Source organism: Hypomesus nipponensis, chromosome 17 (genome assembly GCF_054491055.1).
Source record: "Hypomesus nipponensis isolate SF chromosome 17, ASM5449105v1, whole genome shotgun sequence".
NCBI classification, from domain to species: Eukaryota; Metazoa; Chordata; class Actinopteri; order Osmeriformes; family Osmeridae; genus Hypomesus; species Hypomesus nipponensis.
In genome coordinates this window covers 15151019-15167479 of record NC_140377.1, presented here as the reverse complement: position 1 = coordinate 15167479, position 16461 = coordinate 15151019, and the positions used below count along the sequence as shown (strand labels likewise).

General features: G+C 41.2%; 1 protein-coding gene across 1 annotated transcript in view; it reads left to right on the top strand.

Moving 5' to 3' along the window:
- Positions 1-16461, top strand: part of LOC146253672 (C-Jun-amino-terminal kinase-interacting protein 4-like) — a 138313-nt gene that overhangs the window by 24982 nt on the left and 96870 nt on the right. Inside the window, exons 2-5 of the mRNA XM_084678627.1 lie at positions 8156-8276; positions 9392-9462; positions 9583-9671; positions 9855-10005. Of these exons, the coding sequence (XP_084534753.1) occupies positions 8156-8276; positions 9392-9462; positions 9583-9671; positions 9855-10005 (432 nt within the window). The remainder of the gene's footprint in view (positions 1-8155; positions 8277-9391; positions 9463-9582; positions 9672-9854; positions 10006-16461) is intronic.

The window sequence follows — 16461 nt, the reverse complement described above, 5'->3', positions numbered from 1 at the left end:
TCCCGAGTGTGACTTAGCAGGATACAGGACCAGTCTGTAGTTACGTGTGAAGACTAAGTCGCCTTCCTCAAGCATCCTTGCTCTGGCATGCCTATCATGGTAATACTTTTGTTTCTCCTGCTTCCCGCGCACTTTGCCTTGGAAATCTGGGTGTATTAGGTTTAGCGTTGACCTCAACTTCCTACCGCACAATAACTCAGCTGGTGATTTTCCTGCGGTGGATTGAGGGGTTATACGGTAGTTGAACAGTGCTCGTGCGATTTTGGTGTCCATTGAGTCACCTGTGCTCTTCTAAACCAGTGACTTAAAGGTTTGCACTGCCCTCTCCGCCAAGCCATTAGAAGAGGGGTGATATGGTGCCGTAGTGATGTGCCTTATCCCATTCTTCTCTATGAAGTCTTGGAACTCTTCACTGGTGAAACAACTGCCATTATCCGACACCATAACCTCGGGTATGCCATGTTGACTAAAACTCTGTCTCAGGCACTCAATCGTGACAGCCGATGTGGACCTACTCACCGCATGCGCTTCAATCCACTTTGAGTATGCGTCCACCTGAATCAGAAACATTTTCCCTTTCCACGGACCTGCATAATCAACATGGATTCTTTCCCATGGCTTGTCTGGCACTTCCCACGGATGTAATGGGGCCACTGGCGGACTGTTTTGTATTTTCCTGACATGTCCCACAGGCCGTCACCTGCTCCTCCACCTCGGCATCCATGTGCGGCCACCACATGTTGCTGCGTGCCAACCCCTTCATCCTAGTGATTCCTGGGTGGCCTTGGTGAAGTTGCCGCAACAAAGCATTCCATCCCGGTGGAGGGAAAATCACACGTCCTCCCCACAGCAAACATCCTTCTTGTATGCTGAGCTCATCCTTACGCCAGGTGTATGGTGTGAATACCTTATTTCCCACTTCCCTTGGCCACCCTTGCAGGATGTAGTCCCTCACTCAAGCCAACACCGGATCTTTGTCAGTCCATTGCTTTATCTGCTGTGCATTAACTGGAGGTCTTTCAACATCTTCAAACAGCATTACTCTCTCTTCGTCCTCAGGCATTGTCTGCTCTTTCCCTTCCAGAGGCAGTCTGCTCAGAGCGTCCTCGTGGTCCCGGCCTACCTTGTAAACCATGGTGTACTCATACGCTGCCAGTGTGACTGCCCATCTCTGTAACCGGGGCGACGCCATCTGTGGTATGGCTCGCATCTCACTGAATAGTGAGATTAGCGGCATATGATCTGTCACAATAGTGAATTGTCTCCCGTACAGATATTTACAAAATTTCTTTATTCCAAACATCACTGCCAGTCCCTCCTTGTCTAGCTGGGAGTAGTTTTTCTCAGCGGGATTGAGGGTCCTTGACACGAATCCTATGGGTCTGTACGAACCATCCGTCATTAGATGGGAAAGTACTGCCCCCACCCCGTAGGGCAAGGCATCACATGCCAAGATGAGAGGTTTGTTGCCATCATAATGTACTAACACACTACAGGACTGCAGCAGCACTTTTGACTCCTCAAATACCTTCTGCTGCCTCGAACCCCATGACCAATTTTCCCCTTTCCGTAACAAGGTGTGTAGCGGGGCCAGCAGCGTGGAGAGTTTTGGTAGGAATCTGTGGGAATAATTAAACAACCCCAGGTAAGCTTTCAACTCACTGACATTTTGTGGTTGAGGGGCTCCAGTTCCAGCCTCCATCTTGTCTGTCAGCAGACGCAACCCTCTGGCATCTATTTTGTGTCCCAGAAACGCCAACTCCTTACCCATGAATTCACACTTGCTTCTTTTTAGCCTAAGGCCGTTGTTCTCCAATCACCAGAGTACTTCCTCTAGATGTTCCAGGTGTTCTCGGTCATTGGGTCCTGAGATCAGAATGTTATCCAAGTAGATGGCCACGTGTGGGATTCCCCCCAGGATCCCCTCCATGGTCCTTTGGAAAATCCCAGGACTTGACGCTACCCCAAATGGTAAGCGGGTGTAGGTAAACAGGCCTTTGTGTGTGTTGACAGTGACATACTTCCTAGATTCCTCCTCCAGGACCAGCTGCTGATAGGCATGACTCATATCTAATTTGGTGAAGAGTTGTCTCCAATTCAGCTGTGCAAACAGGTCCTCCACCCTAGGAATTGGATACTGATCCAGCCGCAATGCACGATTTACTGTGAGCTTGTAATCCCCACATATTCGAATTGACCCGTCCGGCTTCCTGACTGGTACAATGGGCGCTGCCCACTCTGCATACTGCACCGGCTCAATGATCTTGTCATCCTGCAGCCTCTGTAGCTCCCTCTCTACTAGTGGCTTTACCGCATATGACACCGGCCGTGGTTTGCAGAATCTTGGCTGAGCCTCCATGTCTACATCGATCTTCGCCTTGAAATTTTTAAGCTGTCCCAGCTCTTCCTTAAACACCAGCATGTCTATTGAGTTTCTCTTCCAGCTGCAATGGAGGTGCTGACACCACCTTGTTCACCAACTGATATGCCAGGCCCAACTCCCCCCTACTTCGCCCCAGTAGGTTAGGTCCATCCCCCTCAACTATCACTACCGGCAATGTCCTTTCTGTGTGTGCGCCCTGCACGTGCACTGTGTGTGCGCCATTCCACCGTCACTTTGAGCCATGTCCTCTGCTAACTGGCCCTGCATCTCTTTCTCGTCCTTTGACGATGATTCCATAGCCAAACACAACTTCAGGGCCCTCGAACGTCAAGCCCCCTTCAGACAATAGTCAACGTTGCATTCTATGATTGTTCACTCCGCACACCAGTGGGTCTCTCAGCATTTGCGGCAGTGAATTTTCGTATACACAATGCTGGGCCAACCTCCGTAATGCCACCACATAGTCCGCTATCGACTCACTGCTCTTCCGTATGCGTGAACCTTAAACTTAAACTTAAACCTTTGCACGCTTTCACTCGGTGTCGGGTCGTAATGAGCCTTCAGAATCGTGGTGAGCTGAGCATATGTTTCCTCCTTAGGTGCCTGTGGGCTAACTAAACTCCGCAACAACCCATAAGTGGCTGCACCCACCCCACTTAGTAACACCGCTCTTTTTTTTTCGTTAGCTTCGAAGAACATCTCCAACATCTCCTCATACTCTTCCCACAATTGAGACGCAACCTCAAAAGGAATTAGTGTGGCAGTGTGGAAGCTGAACTGCATCAACACGCTTAAATAGCCTACAATGCGGGAGAAGCTGAAAGTTGAACTGTTAAACAGAATAAGTAGTAGGCAAGCTAGTTGTAACAAGAATATTATAGTTTTAACAGCTGAAATTATAGTTGGGATAGTAATATCAGTAGCCGATCATTGAGTGCGTTTACTCGGCTTTCTTAGTAGGATTCAATGTTTTGATTGAATGAAACATACAGCAGTAAGGCTGATACAGGAAGACACGGCGACACTTTGTTGCAGAAGGATGATGGTGCAAGTTTTGTCCGTGGAGCATACAACGATTCATAAAAAGAATCATGTAGACGTGTTTGAGTAATCGCATAACTAATTACACATGTAAACGGAGTAATCGTATTATTGGCATAAACCAACAATTGCTATCGGGTTTCTCATGGTCAAGTGAACGCAGTCAGTGGCGTAGTAGAACAAAACAGTACCATTAGCATTGTAGTTAGTAAAAGAGATATTAGCAGCATCTGCAGAATTAGTAGTTGTAGTGTGGCATAAGATATAGCAGTAGTGGTAGTAGTTGTGTTGTGGTGCTCTTAGTCTTTTAATGCGACGAGTTGACTGAATAGCTTGTGTTGTCTCCACTAATCAGCTAATACCAATCACCTGTGTAAGAGACTGGCGCGTGTTTGTGTGATTGCCACGGTGATGGTGCAGCTATGGCTGCTAATGCGCTGAGGGCAGAGAATACCAGAAATTTAGCAAGAATCCACACCTCAAACAAGTTAACCTATACGCAAAACTATACGTCCAATCCCAAAAATAATGATATTTTCCGAGACCCAAGACTCTGACGAAACCAGAGATGTCCTTTATATGTCTGTGCGGTCAGAAATACGACTCTACCGGCAGTTTCTAAATCTGGTTGTTTTTGCCTTTTCTGACAAATTTGTCACCAGATTTGCATTGGACTCTATGGGGCGAGAGTTGGACTTTGTCTCGCTTTCGTGGGGCTCTGAGTAAATGTGTAAGTCTGTTGGATTCCACAGACAACTGTCTACGACCAGCACAAAATTAGCTATCTATTGATCCAAAAACGAAGCATGAAGAGCGAAAATTGTGGCAATGCTGGCAAACTAGAAATATTTTTTCAACGCCATCCGTTGTAAATCTCAGAAACGGTTTGAAAAAGTTATGAAACATAATCAGTGATATTGAAAAAAGTTGAATAGATATCAAAAAGCTGAATTTTTCAAAAATAGTTTTGGGTTTTGTCAACATTTTAGAGTTTAAATGGTGGCTATAGCTGAAAGATTGAGGCAGAAGAAGGATTTGGAAGTTGAAGAAGTTTTAAGAAGTTTGATAGGATTTGAAAAAACTCCATTGGAAACCCGTGTTAAAAATATTATGAATATTGATTTATATTAATTCAAGCATAAGAGGTACAAAGCTGAAAAGTCACAGCACCCATGGCCTGAAACTGCTGAATTTTTTTGATAGCTGAATGGTTTTGATAGCTGAATGGTTTTAATAGCTGAAGATTTTAAGGCGCTGAATAAAAGGTGTCATGGAAGAAATAGAAGAACAAGAAGATGATGCTGAATAAAGATTCAAAGAACAATACTTGGAATGCTGAAGCAGCATTCCAACAATAAGTATGCAGATTAACAATAGTGTTTTTGCTTGCAGAAAACACTAATTATAATAATAAGTATGCAGAATAACAATAGTGTTTTTGCTTGCAGCAAACACACTAAATATATGTGAGATAACAATGGTTTGTGCTCGCCGAAGGCAAGCACACCCCAATAAAGGAGTTTGGTAAAAAGAACAGAATATACAAGGAAACCAATAGCATTCAATAAAACGTTTTATTATACAATATGTCCAGTGAGAGGGTCAGGTTTGTTTTTAGTGAGTGGACCTGAAATTCCTGAAATGGGTTAGCTTATTTTCCAGACTAAAAGTCACACTTTTTTCATAGTTTGGCTGGTCTTGCAACTTAGTCAGGTGCGATAATTTAACATGTTTTTAGATGTTAATTCATACTGACTGACATAAACCAACTAGTTCAACGGATTCAGTGATGTGGAATGAGATGGTGAACTAGCTTACCGGTAACCTGCTTGTTGGACTCGCTAAATTGTTATTTTAATTGAGCTTATTCTGCCTCCCAGGAATGTTCTTAATTCAGGGTTCTCAAGCCTCACCGTGACCGTGAGACACACGCATTTCAGTCCGTCCACACGCTCTCACGCCACACCTAGCCTTTCTCACGCTGCCAAGGCAACTCCAGCCAAGTTGTCCTGCAAAGGTTGTATTCATTAATGGGCGCACTAGTGAAGGTTCTGGGCAAGCGTACGTTCCTTACTAGGTAAGCAACAATAGACGTGAACACACGTGAAAGATTGTCTCGGGGGAGGAGAATCTCACTCCAAGCTTTTGATAAAACTTGACGACCATGTCTTTATGCTATTGTGTAGCTGAATAACTGTTAATGTGTTATGTTAACATACCGGACACCTATTCAGCCTTTTGTTCTGTGTGCTATTGTGTAGTTGAATAAATTGCCTTTCCATTTTAAATGTCTGTTCTTAGTCTTGGATTTTGTGAAATACATTTCAAAATAAATGATATTTATAGTCCAGTGAGACTTGTATGTTTTTTTCCCTCTTCATGGCGCATTTTTTGACTGATGAGACTTATACTCCGGAGCAACTTACAGTCCGAAAAATACAATAATTTGATCCATTTACCAGCTAATTTGCTTCGGAAACACTGAAAATGAATGGGGTTGAACATTGGAAAATACAATGTTTGGAACTTAAGATCGCATGTGACACGCTTTACTTCCGCATTCTTCGATAACAATGGAAGTCTATGGAAGTGTCGCAACTCTCTTTTTTATATGGCTCTGGTTCGGGCGAGTGTATGGGTGGGTCCTTCATTTTTTTTTTTACAGTGGGAGGAAGCGGAGACACGTCATCCATTCTTTTTACAGTCAATGGTTGTGACTCTGACCGTCTGTCTTTCTAAATTCCCATGGTCTGGGCTTTAGAGCAGCCACAGCATGTGGTGGTATTTTATGCCTCTTAGTTGAGAAAGTGACACTGAAGCAGTGAGACAACCACATGTAAACACACCAAAACAACACCAAATTAATACAGACTTGTCCTGTTACCCTATCCCTAGAATAGAAGTGAGTAAGGCCCAAAAATTGGGAAATAAATTATTTCCAGGACAAGAATCAGGTGTGTTGGAGCAATGAAACATCAAAAACTTGCAGGACAGCGGCCCTCGAGGACCGGAGTTCGACATCCCTGGCTTAGACAGAACCTCTGTAGTTTGGTTGCTCTGCGTTAACTTTGACCCGTTGTCAGACCCAGAACCTTCATCTTATTTTTCTGAAATTTCCTTGTAGTGTGGTATGTTTGAATGGGAATGAGCTGCTAAGAATACTACCTGTAGAGTTGGCAGATTTATTCTGGAACACCATGTAAACTGTGTAAACATTTAGGCTATCCTTACAGTCTGCTAATTGGTATTGAGGGTGGTTGGTACAAAAATGTCAATGCATTTATTCCTAAATCTGACACTTTCTCAAATTCCTGTCCCACAAACCAAATACACACACACACACTTTTTTCAAGTCCGGAATAGTCAGGAATTGTCAGCTCAGCTGGGCAGGATGTAGAAGCTCACAATCCCTCCTTCTCAGAACACACTCCTCTGACACGCCAAGAGGATGTTGAAGAGAACCTTAAATATGGAAAACATAACCTGAGTTAATGTACAGAGGTCCAGGGTTAGGTTTTAGTGTCCTGAGTTTCTTAGTGGGTCTTCTTTTGCAATCTATTTTAACTTCAATCTGTCTGTCTGTGTGTGTGTCTCTGAGACAACATGCGCAGGAATAGGCAAGTTGGTTTATAACCCAGGCCCCTGTGTTAGGCATCAGCTCTTACCCAGTCAAGAGCCACTGGGCAATACTCTTACTTCCTCTGACATTTAAAAATATATATACTTTTGTCATATTTGTTGAAATAAACTTCACATCACCATAGCAACCTATAAATCTAATGGTTCGACCATAAAATTAACCTTTAGATTAGTGAGTTCCAAATATTTCCGACAGCCCCCACAGCGCAAGTAACGTTTTTCAAAATGGTAGCTAGCTAGCTTACATAGCTGCCGGGCTAAGTTACCTAGCATTAAACTTGTAGCAATGCTACTACCATGCAGTGTTACTTACTAGCCTTCTAATTAGTACATTTTGAAACCATACTAAAACGTTTGTCGCATAGTTTTTGTCATCGGAAAATGTTCTATTGGAATGTTCGAAGCACATATTTGTGATGTTAATCATTAACCTTTAGATGCGTGAGTTCTAGATATTTCCAACGCTTCCACCAGAGTGAGTTATTTTTCCAAAACGGAAGATAGCTAGCTTAAGTTAGCTTCCATTACCTAGCAACCTAGCTTAATACGCGTAGCAATGCTACTACCTGCTAGTGTTACTTGTTAGCCTCCTAATTGTCAATTTTGAAGCCATACTATAGCGTTTGTCATATAGTTTTGTCTATCGGAAAATAGTCGCTTGGAATGTTCAGAATCACACAACGCTGCGCTGTGGGGCCCGCTTTCGAACGATCACATGTGCGATGCTACTCCTTAACGGGTTAATGGGTTAAATAAATCTGATATCTGGGGGCGTCATTGGACTGTAATAAACACAACCAATAATTTTGTTTGGCCCAAACTAAATTATTGGACAGCGTTCGGACCGAATGCAATGATTGGATGGACTGTTTGTCTAACCTACCTCTTGGCAGTAGTCAGGCAGCGCGTTCATGTGTTTTTGGGAGGGGCTTTAAAGGAAGGTGGTGGAAGATGGTGGAAATATGGAAAACATAACCTGAGTTAATGTACAGAGGTCCAGGGTTAGGTTTTAGTGTCCTGAGTTTCTTAGTGGGTCTTCTTTTGCAATCTATTTTAACTTCAATCTGTCTGTCTGTGTGTGTCTCTGAGCAGAAGTTCATTGAGTTTGAGGACACTCAGGAGCAGGAGAAGAAGGACCTTCAGAACCACATGGGAAGAATGGAGTCCAATTCCCGCCAGCTGGAACTCAAAATCAAAAACTATGTAGACCAAAGTGAGCGTGCACCGTACTCTCTCCTCTCTCTCTCACTCTCACTCACTCACTCACCTATACATACCATGTGAAGCGATGAGCTCCATCAAAATGAGTTAACCATCTGTGATTGCCCTGTTGCCACGCCCAGTTAATGGTAAATAATTATTTGGTCATCATGCTGTTTGCAGACTCTATTCTACTTAGTCCACAGTACTTTACGAGCGAATGGGCTTTGATTAATCAAGTTCTTGCTACCCCCCTGCGTTTTCGTAAGCATTTACTTGTGTCTCTCAAGACAGAGTTGGCCTGTATTTATACAGTAACTTTGGACTGAGCTGGTTAAATAAATTAATCCATGGCTACACTCTGTGTAATTGAGATCTTTCAATTTAATATTTGTAGTATACATCTGTTCACTAAACTGACATTAAACAAGTGAGTGAGATCCAGATAAGTAGTGTAATTTAACATGAGCACATTCCTTCTGTCTGACTGTTAACGTTTCCTGGTCAGTCAAGATCAAAACATGGGAATCTGATGCCAATATTACTACAAGAACACCACAACCTGGTGACATCATAAGGAATGGACAACTACAGTCATGGGAGGGTATTGCTCAGTGGTTAGAGCATATGACTGCAGATCATGAGGTTGCAGGTTCAAATCTTCCCTGTACTGTATAGCATCTGCTAAAGTAATACATTATTATTATTATGTATCCACTGATACAGCACCGTGTCACCATCTTACTGTCTCAAAACACTCATTTGGTGCCAACAACACAGGTACGTCTGGATTAGGCTAAACCTGACAAGCTAATGTGGGGATTAGGTGTTTTTGTCACCTCCTAAATCGTCCCTTTTTAAAATCACTTGACAGAGATTAAGCTTTTAGATCTGTGAATCCTCACACTGGTAGCACACGCCAACACCAATCTCTTTAATTGTACGATGCATGTGGGACATCTAGTGGTGGCTTACAGTCATTACACAGCAGTATGTGGACCGCTATTACAGTGGTCTGTGTGCAGCAACGAAAACTTCAGGGTTGTAATTAATGTGAGTGACACTCACACACAGTTGTTGTGGTTGAGAATTTAGTTGTTCTCATCAAAGACTGCTGTCGTCTCTCAGTTGGCAGGTTGGAGGAGCGAGAATCAGAGCTGAAAAAAGAGTTCAACTCACTCCATCAGAGACACACAGAGGTAAACAAATATATATATATGGATAGAAATGGGGATGGAAGGGAAAGCAGAAAAGGTCAAACTTAATTGATATTGCTAAATGTTAAGTTTCCTAACTGACTTGTTATATTATGTCTCTAGATGATCCACAATTACATGGAGCACGTGGAGAGAATCAAACTCCAGCAGCAGAACGAGTCTTCTGACTCCGGAACACTGGGCAGAGTCAGGTGAGTTCTGACCCCAGGCCATGGTCATGACTTTTTAACATGAAATATGTCCAATTTCTGTGAAGATCTTGGGTCTTTTAGTCATTCATTATTGGATAACCACTTACAAACCACCACCTGTTAAACGCTTTGCATGGACATTTTATCATTTGAAATGGAGAGTTTCTGTTTTATTTCCTGCAGAAAAGAGCGCCCCCTGTCTCTGGGGATCTTTCCCGTATCCGGAGGGGGCTCCTCTCTCCTCCCAGAGCCCCTTGCAAGGGTGGAGACCCCTGGTGCAGAGTCATGGAGGTTCAATGACCTGGCACATCCTCGCTCCAACGCCAGCCTCAAGGTTGGCTCTTCATATTATTGATAGGACAGTTGGAGAAAGACAGGAAAGTAGGGAGAGAGAGGGGCAACATGCGCAGGAATAGGCAAGTTGGTTTATAACCCAGGCCCCTGTGTTAGGCATCAGCTCTTACCCAGTCAAGAGCCACTGGGCAATACTCTTACTTCCTCTGACATTTAAAAATATATATACTTTTGTCATATTTGTTGAAATAAACTTCACATCACCATAGCAACCTATAAATCTAATGGTTCGACCATAAAATTAACCTTTAGATTAGTGAGTTCCAAATATTTCCGACAGCCCCCACAGCGCAAGTAACGTTTTTCAAAATGGTAGCTAGCTAGCTTACATAGCTGCCGGGCTAAGTTACCTAGCATTAAACTTGTAGCAATGCTACTACCATGCAGTGTTACTTACTAGCCTTCTAATTAGTACATTTTGAAACCATACTAAAACGTTTGTCGCATAGTTTTTGTCATCGGAAAATGTTCTATTGGAATGTTCGAAGCACATATTTGTGATGTTAATCATTAACCTTTAGATGCGTGAGTTCTAGATATTTCCAACGCTTCCACCAGAGTGAGTTATTTTTCCAAAACGGAAGATAGCTAGCTTAAGTTAGCTTCCATTACCTAGCAAACTAGCTTAATACGCGTAGCGATGCTACTACCTGCTAGTGTTACTTGTTAGCCTCCTAATTGTCAATTTTGAAGCCATACTATAGCGTTTGTCATATAGTTTTGTCTATCGGAAAATAGTCGCTTGGAATGTTCAGAATCACACAACGCTGCGCTGTGGGGCCCGCTTTCGAACGATCACATGTGCGATGCTACTCCTTAACGGGTTAATGGGTTAAATAAATCTGATATCTGGGGGCGTCATTGGACTGTAATAAACACAACCAATAATTTTGTTTGGCCCAAACTAAATTATTGGACAGCGTTCGGACCGAATGCAATGATTGGATGGACTGTTTGTCTAACCTACCTCTTGGCAGTAGTCAGGCAGCGCGTTCATGTGTTTTTGGGAGGGGCTTTAAAGGAAGGTGGTGGAATTTCTTGGGTTGAATCCTTTCCAACTCAAAATTGCCAAAATGTCTATGTTCGTAAAACTTGCATTCCCTGCCTTTTAAGGGAATTAAAAGCTTGGTCAAATATATATATATTTTTATAAATGTGTTGAGTGGTAGGAAATCTGTAGTACTGAGAGACTACAGTGATCAGGCGATTTACGTATGTGCGCTTACGCAGCCTCACTGACAGGGGACACTGAGTGAGCTGTTGGTTAGCCCTCAAATGTCCGTTCTAGATAAAAAATGAAAAGCATCAGCAGAGCATCAACCACCCCTCTCAACAACTCATAACTGCAAACGCTATCGAGCATAGACTGTATTAAAAAACAAGTCAGTGCAGATGGTTCCCAAATTTTCCCCACCACTTTTTGACCTGTGGTGCCACCTCTGCTTTTGACATATTTTCATTCATATGTATTACCAGTTGCAGCTCAAAACCATATAATTTACTGTTTTTTTATAAAGTAATCAAATATTGAGAAGAATTAAGTTCAGCCTGTGGGTTTGGCCACAACGGTCCCAATTTCTCACGTGGCCCTTTGGGAAAATTAATTGCCCACCCCTTCCGTAGACTGTATATAAAGAATGGATGTAATCATTGTGTTTTGAAGCCTCAATTTTTGCACTTCCTGGTCACCATCTGGGGTTTTTGGAGCCAGAAGTGACTATATTTGGACGAGAGGGAGACGTTGTGGAGAGGCGAAGGGCGAGTCCATGGGCGGGTCAGTCGGCAATCGCAATCTGACACGGCAAAAAGCAATGTCACAAAAAAAGACATATTTCTCTGGTGCAGAGAAAAGAAAAAAAAAAGGAGAAAAAATGGCAAGATCAAGGTATGTTTGCATGATTAATTCGTTTTTAACCATAAACATTTACTGTCTAGAGATACATGCGTCAATCAAGCCTTCAATGTTAGCTAGAGCTAGCTAGCTATCATTTTAGTGTAACACTTAGACTAGCTAGCTAACAAAATATAACAATAGCTAGATCCCCCCCCCCTCCCCATTAAAATGGGCATTTATTTTGCTAGTATGCATTCACCAAGGTGGATTTACCTAGGCGAATGCATTCTAGTTAAATACATTTCAAAATAAATGTCGATTGACATTGAACTTTGCTATAAGGTAGGTTTGCTGACTAGGCTACGTTGTGAGCTAACGTAAAGTGGCTAGTTGAACAGTTAAGCTCGCTAACAAAGCTAACCTAGAGTAGCTTGCATAGACCCTACCATTTTGGGGTCATTGTTAGAATATTTCAATATCATTATGCCTCAATTAGCTAGTTATAGATTAAGAGTTGTGCTTTCAAGTGTACAGATGGCTTGCTGCTGTGTAAAATCATTTATGTTAAATGAATATTCTGATCCGTCTACTATGTACTCATATGAATCTTCCCTAGGAGCACTGTTGAAATATTTTGGAGCTGGGCCACAACCAACGCCTCCTGCCCAGAAGTGCCAGTGCTACATTTGATGATACAGCAGGTCCGGTTTCAACAATCCCAGATCAGTATATATTGTAGGTATTTAATTTAATATCAGTTTTTTTAAGAAATAAGAAAATACTGTATCTTTAAGTTATTTGGAGTTGAATGTTTTGCACTTTTGCACATTGCTAGTTTAAACCATAAGCTATTAAAGTGGTTAACTTGTGTACAATAGATGCATTGTCTGGGTTATTTAGCTACTTTTCAGTACACCACATTAGGTACACCACTTAGTACTGTAAGACTTTGAATACTTAAAGTTCAAATCATCACATGACCAATCTGGGTTTGCTACTGTTAAAATTAAAAACTTTTATAAGGGGCAAAATAAATCAATGTTATCATGTAAGCAACACAACTAATAACATTGCTCATTAGTGCATTAGATTAATAGAGTGCGAATAATCAAGGATTAAAAATAATCAATAATATTTGCGCCACAGGGGGGCCCCTAAATCAATTCTGCTTAAGGCCCCATAAAGGCTTCGGCCGGCCCTGATCGCAGTGTTCGAGCTGGTGTGTAGTTTATAAGGGAGTTAGCAATGTAGCTAGGTCCTTGTCCGTGTAGAGCTTTGTATGTGAGGAAAAGGACTTTAAAGTCTATTCTGAAAGTGACAGGGAGCCAGTGTAAAGTAGCGAGGACAGGACTAATGTGTTCTCTCCTTTTAGTTTTGGTTAATAATCTAGCTGCAGAATTTTGATTGAGCTGTAGTCTTTAAGTAGTTTTCTTGGGAAGACCAGTGAAAAGTGCGTTACAGTACTCTAGCCGGCTGGATATAAAAGCATGAATTAACCTCTCTGCATCATTTTGGTTTATGAATGGTCGTACCTTTGCTATATTCCTCAGGTGAAAGAAATCTGTTTTGGTCACTTAATTTATGTGAGAGTTGAAATTCAAATCTGAGTCCAGGATTACACCGAGACTCGTCACCTCTGGTTTAAGACAGGGGGTTAAGCCTCCTAGATTCTTAGTAAATAGAGAACATTATGCTACATGTTTTGCCAGGATAACTGGCAAGACCATTGAATGTTCATGATGTTCCTGTGTGTTTATTCGTTTGACTGGGTACAACAACGCGATCAGTCAACCGACTATAACAATTTTAAATCTTGGGCTACGAATTTATAGAACAACTTCTGTCTGATACGTGTGGCATCCTTTAGCCAAATAATTAGCCTACATTTTGCTGAGAGATTGAAGAGCTAGACAACAAATGTTCTAATGAATCACCGACTTAAGTAATCTTCTGACATTGCCTTTGCTCCATGTTAAAGGCTCCAAAATGATGGACTGGCAAAAGCTTTATAACTATAAATCTACTCTAAAATGTACTTAAAAGTACGGCGACGACGTTATTCCCAAGTACATGCGACAACGTTGGCAACTTATCCAGTAGTAAATGTCAAACGACAAGTATGTCAAAGTAATAGAACCGTGATCCCAAGCTAGCATGGACATCGCTGTGTTTACACCGGCGGAAATGAATTGAGTTATGGCGGCCCCCTGGTTTTGGCGCGTAAACTTGTGTATACTACAACAACGTGGGAAGATCCCAAATCAAACACGGCGAATCTGGAGCAGACGCCATTCTGTCAGAGCAATCAGCGGCACTTGCACTGGTGACGTCACTATATCTCCAAAGCAACATATCAACCACTGTTGAGTTTCAGGCTAGGTCCGTAAAAAACATTGTTTACCACTGCAAACTTTCAGGAGGATTTTTTTTTACGGATTTGTTAATTTGAGAATGTTTACTCAATTATATTACTAGTATTTATTATATGGCAACGACAGTACAAGCATTCTTATGGCTAATGGGTAGTCATGCCAGCCGAGTATTGACCTCATTGCAGGTCTGCAGTCTGATAGCTACGTATTCTTATTGCCCTCTGCTAACGTCATCTTCAAAATGAGCGAGATCGAGGAGTTTTACTATCCAGATGACAATGAAGACATCAACAGCGACGAGGAAATTCTTAACTTTCTAAAAAAGCAGAAAAACCTTTCCCCGCATGACCTCTTGGTTACAGTAGTTAATAAGAAACATAAATACATGCCTGTCGTTACTTTAATAAAATTGTAATTTTGTGTATCATTGTTTTGTGTCTGTTTCCTTTCAATATGTTCAGCCTTTGTGAATGTAAGGTTCGAGAATGGACAAGAATACCTTAATAAATAACTTATAAATGTCTAATATGGCATAGATTGTTCACACTTTAGATTAGGTCACGCTAAAGCCTTAACTAACAGTTTGTAAATGCTTTATAACTTGCATTACTAATCAGAAGTTGCATCATTAGTAAGTCTTAGCAGATCAGCTATCTTAACAACTATTTTACTAAGTATTAGTGTACATCATGTATTTGACTCGGCGTACATTAATTAAAGACATAAGTAAATATGTTGTTAGTTATTTACTCATGCTTTGTAAAGGTAATGTAAATGGTTTGTTCACCATTTGCTAATGCTTTCTATACCAGCTCTTGGACCACTAACACCTTTTAAACTACTGGTTTGCAATCATATTAACAAGCTGTTTATAAAGTATGATATCGCAGTTGTCAAACATCTTATGAATTGTTATATGAATAAAATCCATAATTTTTAACTGTGTTTATTAATGATCAACATAGTGTTTAATAATGTGCTTATTAACTATGTTTAATAATATGCTTATTAACTATTTAATAATGGATTAACTAACTGTTAGTTAACACTTTGTAAATGCCAAAAAGCGTTGACTTATTACAAAGTGTTACCAAACTAGGGGATTTTATGATGTGAATAAATATGATTACTTAAGGCAAATCATATTTTATCAAGGTGATTTCAGGCAGCCATTTATTTACAAAAAATTCTCCATCTACCATACCTCATCAGACAACTTAATTTTTAACCACTTTAATTACAAGATGGAGGAAAACTTTGAGTAGATGGAATATCCACAAATCTGTGAGCAATGTAGAACAGAAGACAGATTCGAAATATCGTATTTTGATCAAATGTTATGACCATTCTAGTGACTTGTGGAAACATGGGGGAAACCAGAATTCTCCTCCCCCAAAAGTAGCTAGCCCTGGCTGGATACTCCTCGATAACTAAAAAACATCCGACTTTCTTCCACAATCGACCAAATTGGCCGGCATGGCATGTACATTTCTTTGTACATAATCTAGCCAGTTAATGTTGTTTTTCCAGGTTTCACAAAAATCTGCTAAAATCAAAGCTTAACAGTGCTACTACCGTCATACCTGCTTGGGTCACAAATGGCCAAAGCAGTCACGTAATTCTTTCCTGAAAAACGTCTCTCCCACAAACAAATTATTTGTACGTAAAAAGTTTAGATTTTTTATAGACAACACATATTAAGAAAACGTGTCTTTACTCATAATATAGTCTCCGATTTCAATTCGAAGCTGTAAATCTAACTCTGTAGGTAATCTACCATGGTCTCCGCTCTGGTTCCGCCTCGGAAAACAATGGCTTCCGTTGCAGACGATAGATGTATTTTCCCCTCCCAGTTACCCCTTAACCAATGCTATGAACTTTGAGCTTAAGTTATCGTGAGTATCTGGCAGTTTTCAGAAATAAAATCGGTGATTGGACGGCAAAGATATTAAGCCGGGAACCATAGGCATTTTAATGCTCATATTTGAATGTTCCAGCAGCAAAGGGTTGAAGGACACCAACATTTAGTTGCAAAATCCATTGTTATGTCTACAAATTATTTTAGACATTGTATAAGTTTAACTAGTTTGCAAATACTGAGAATAGCCTACGGAAGTTGAGTTAGCCAATGTCGATGCTCGCTAACATTAGTTACATTTCACTGGGTCTTGCAGCGCTGCTTGATATACTGAAATTATTATGAAATGTTATGTACTAGCCATTCGCCTAC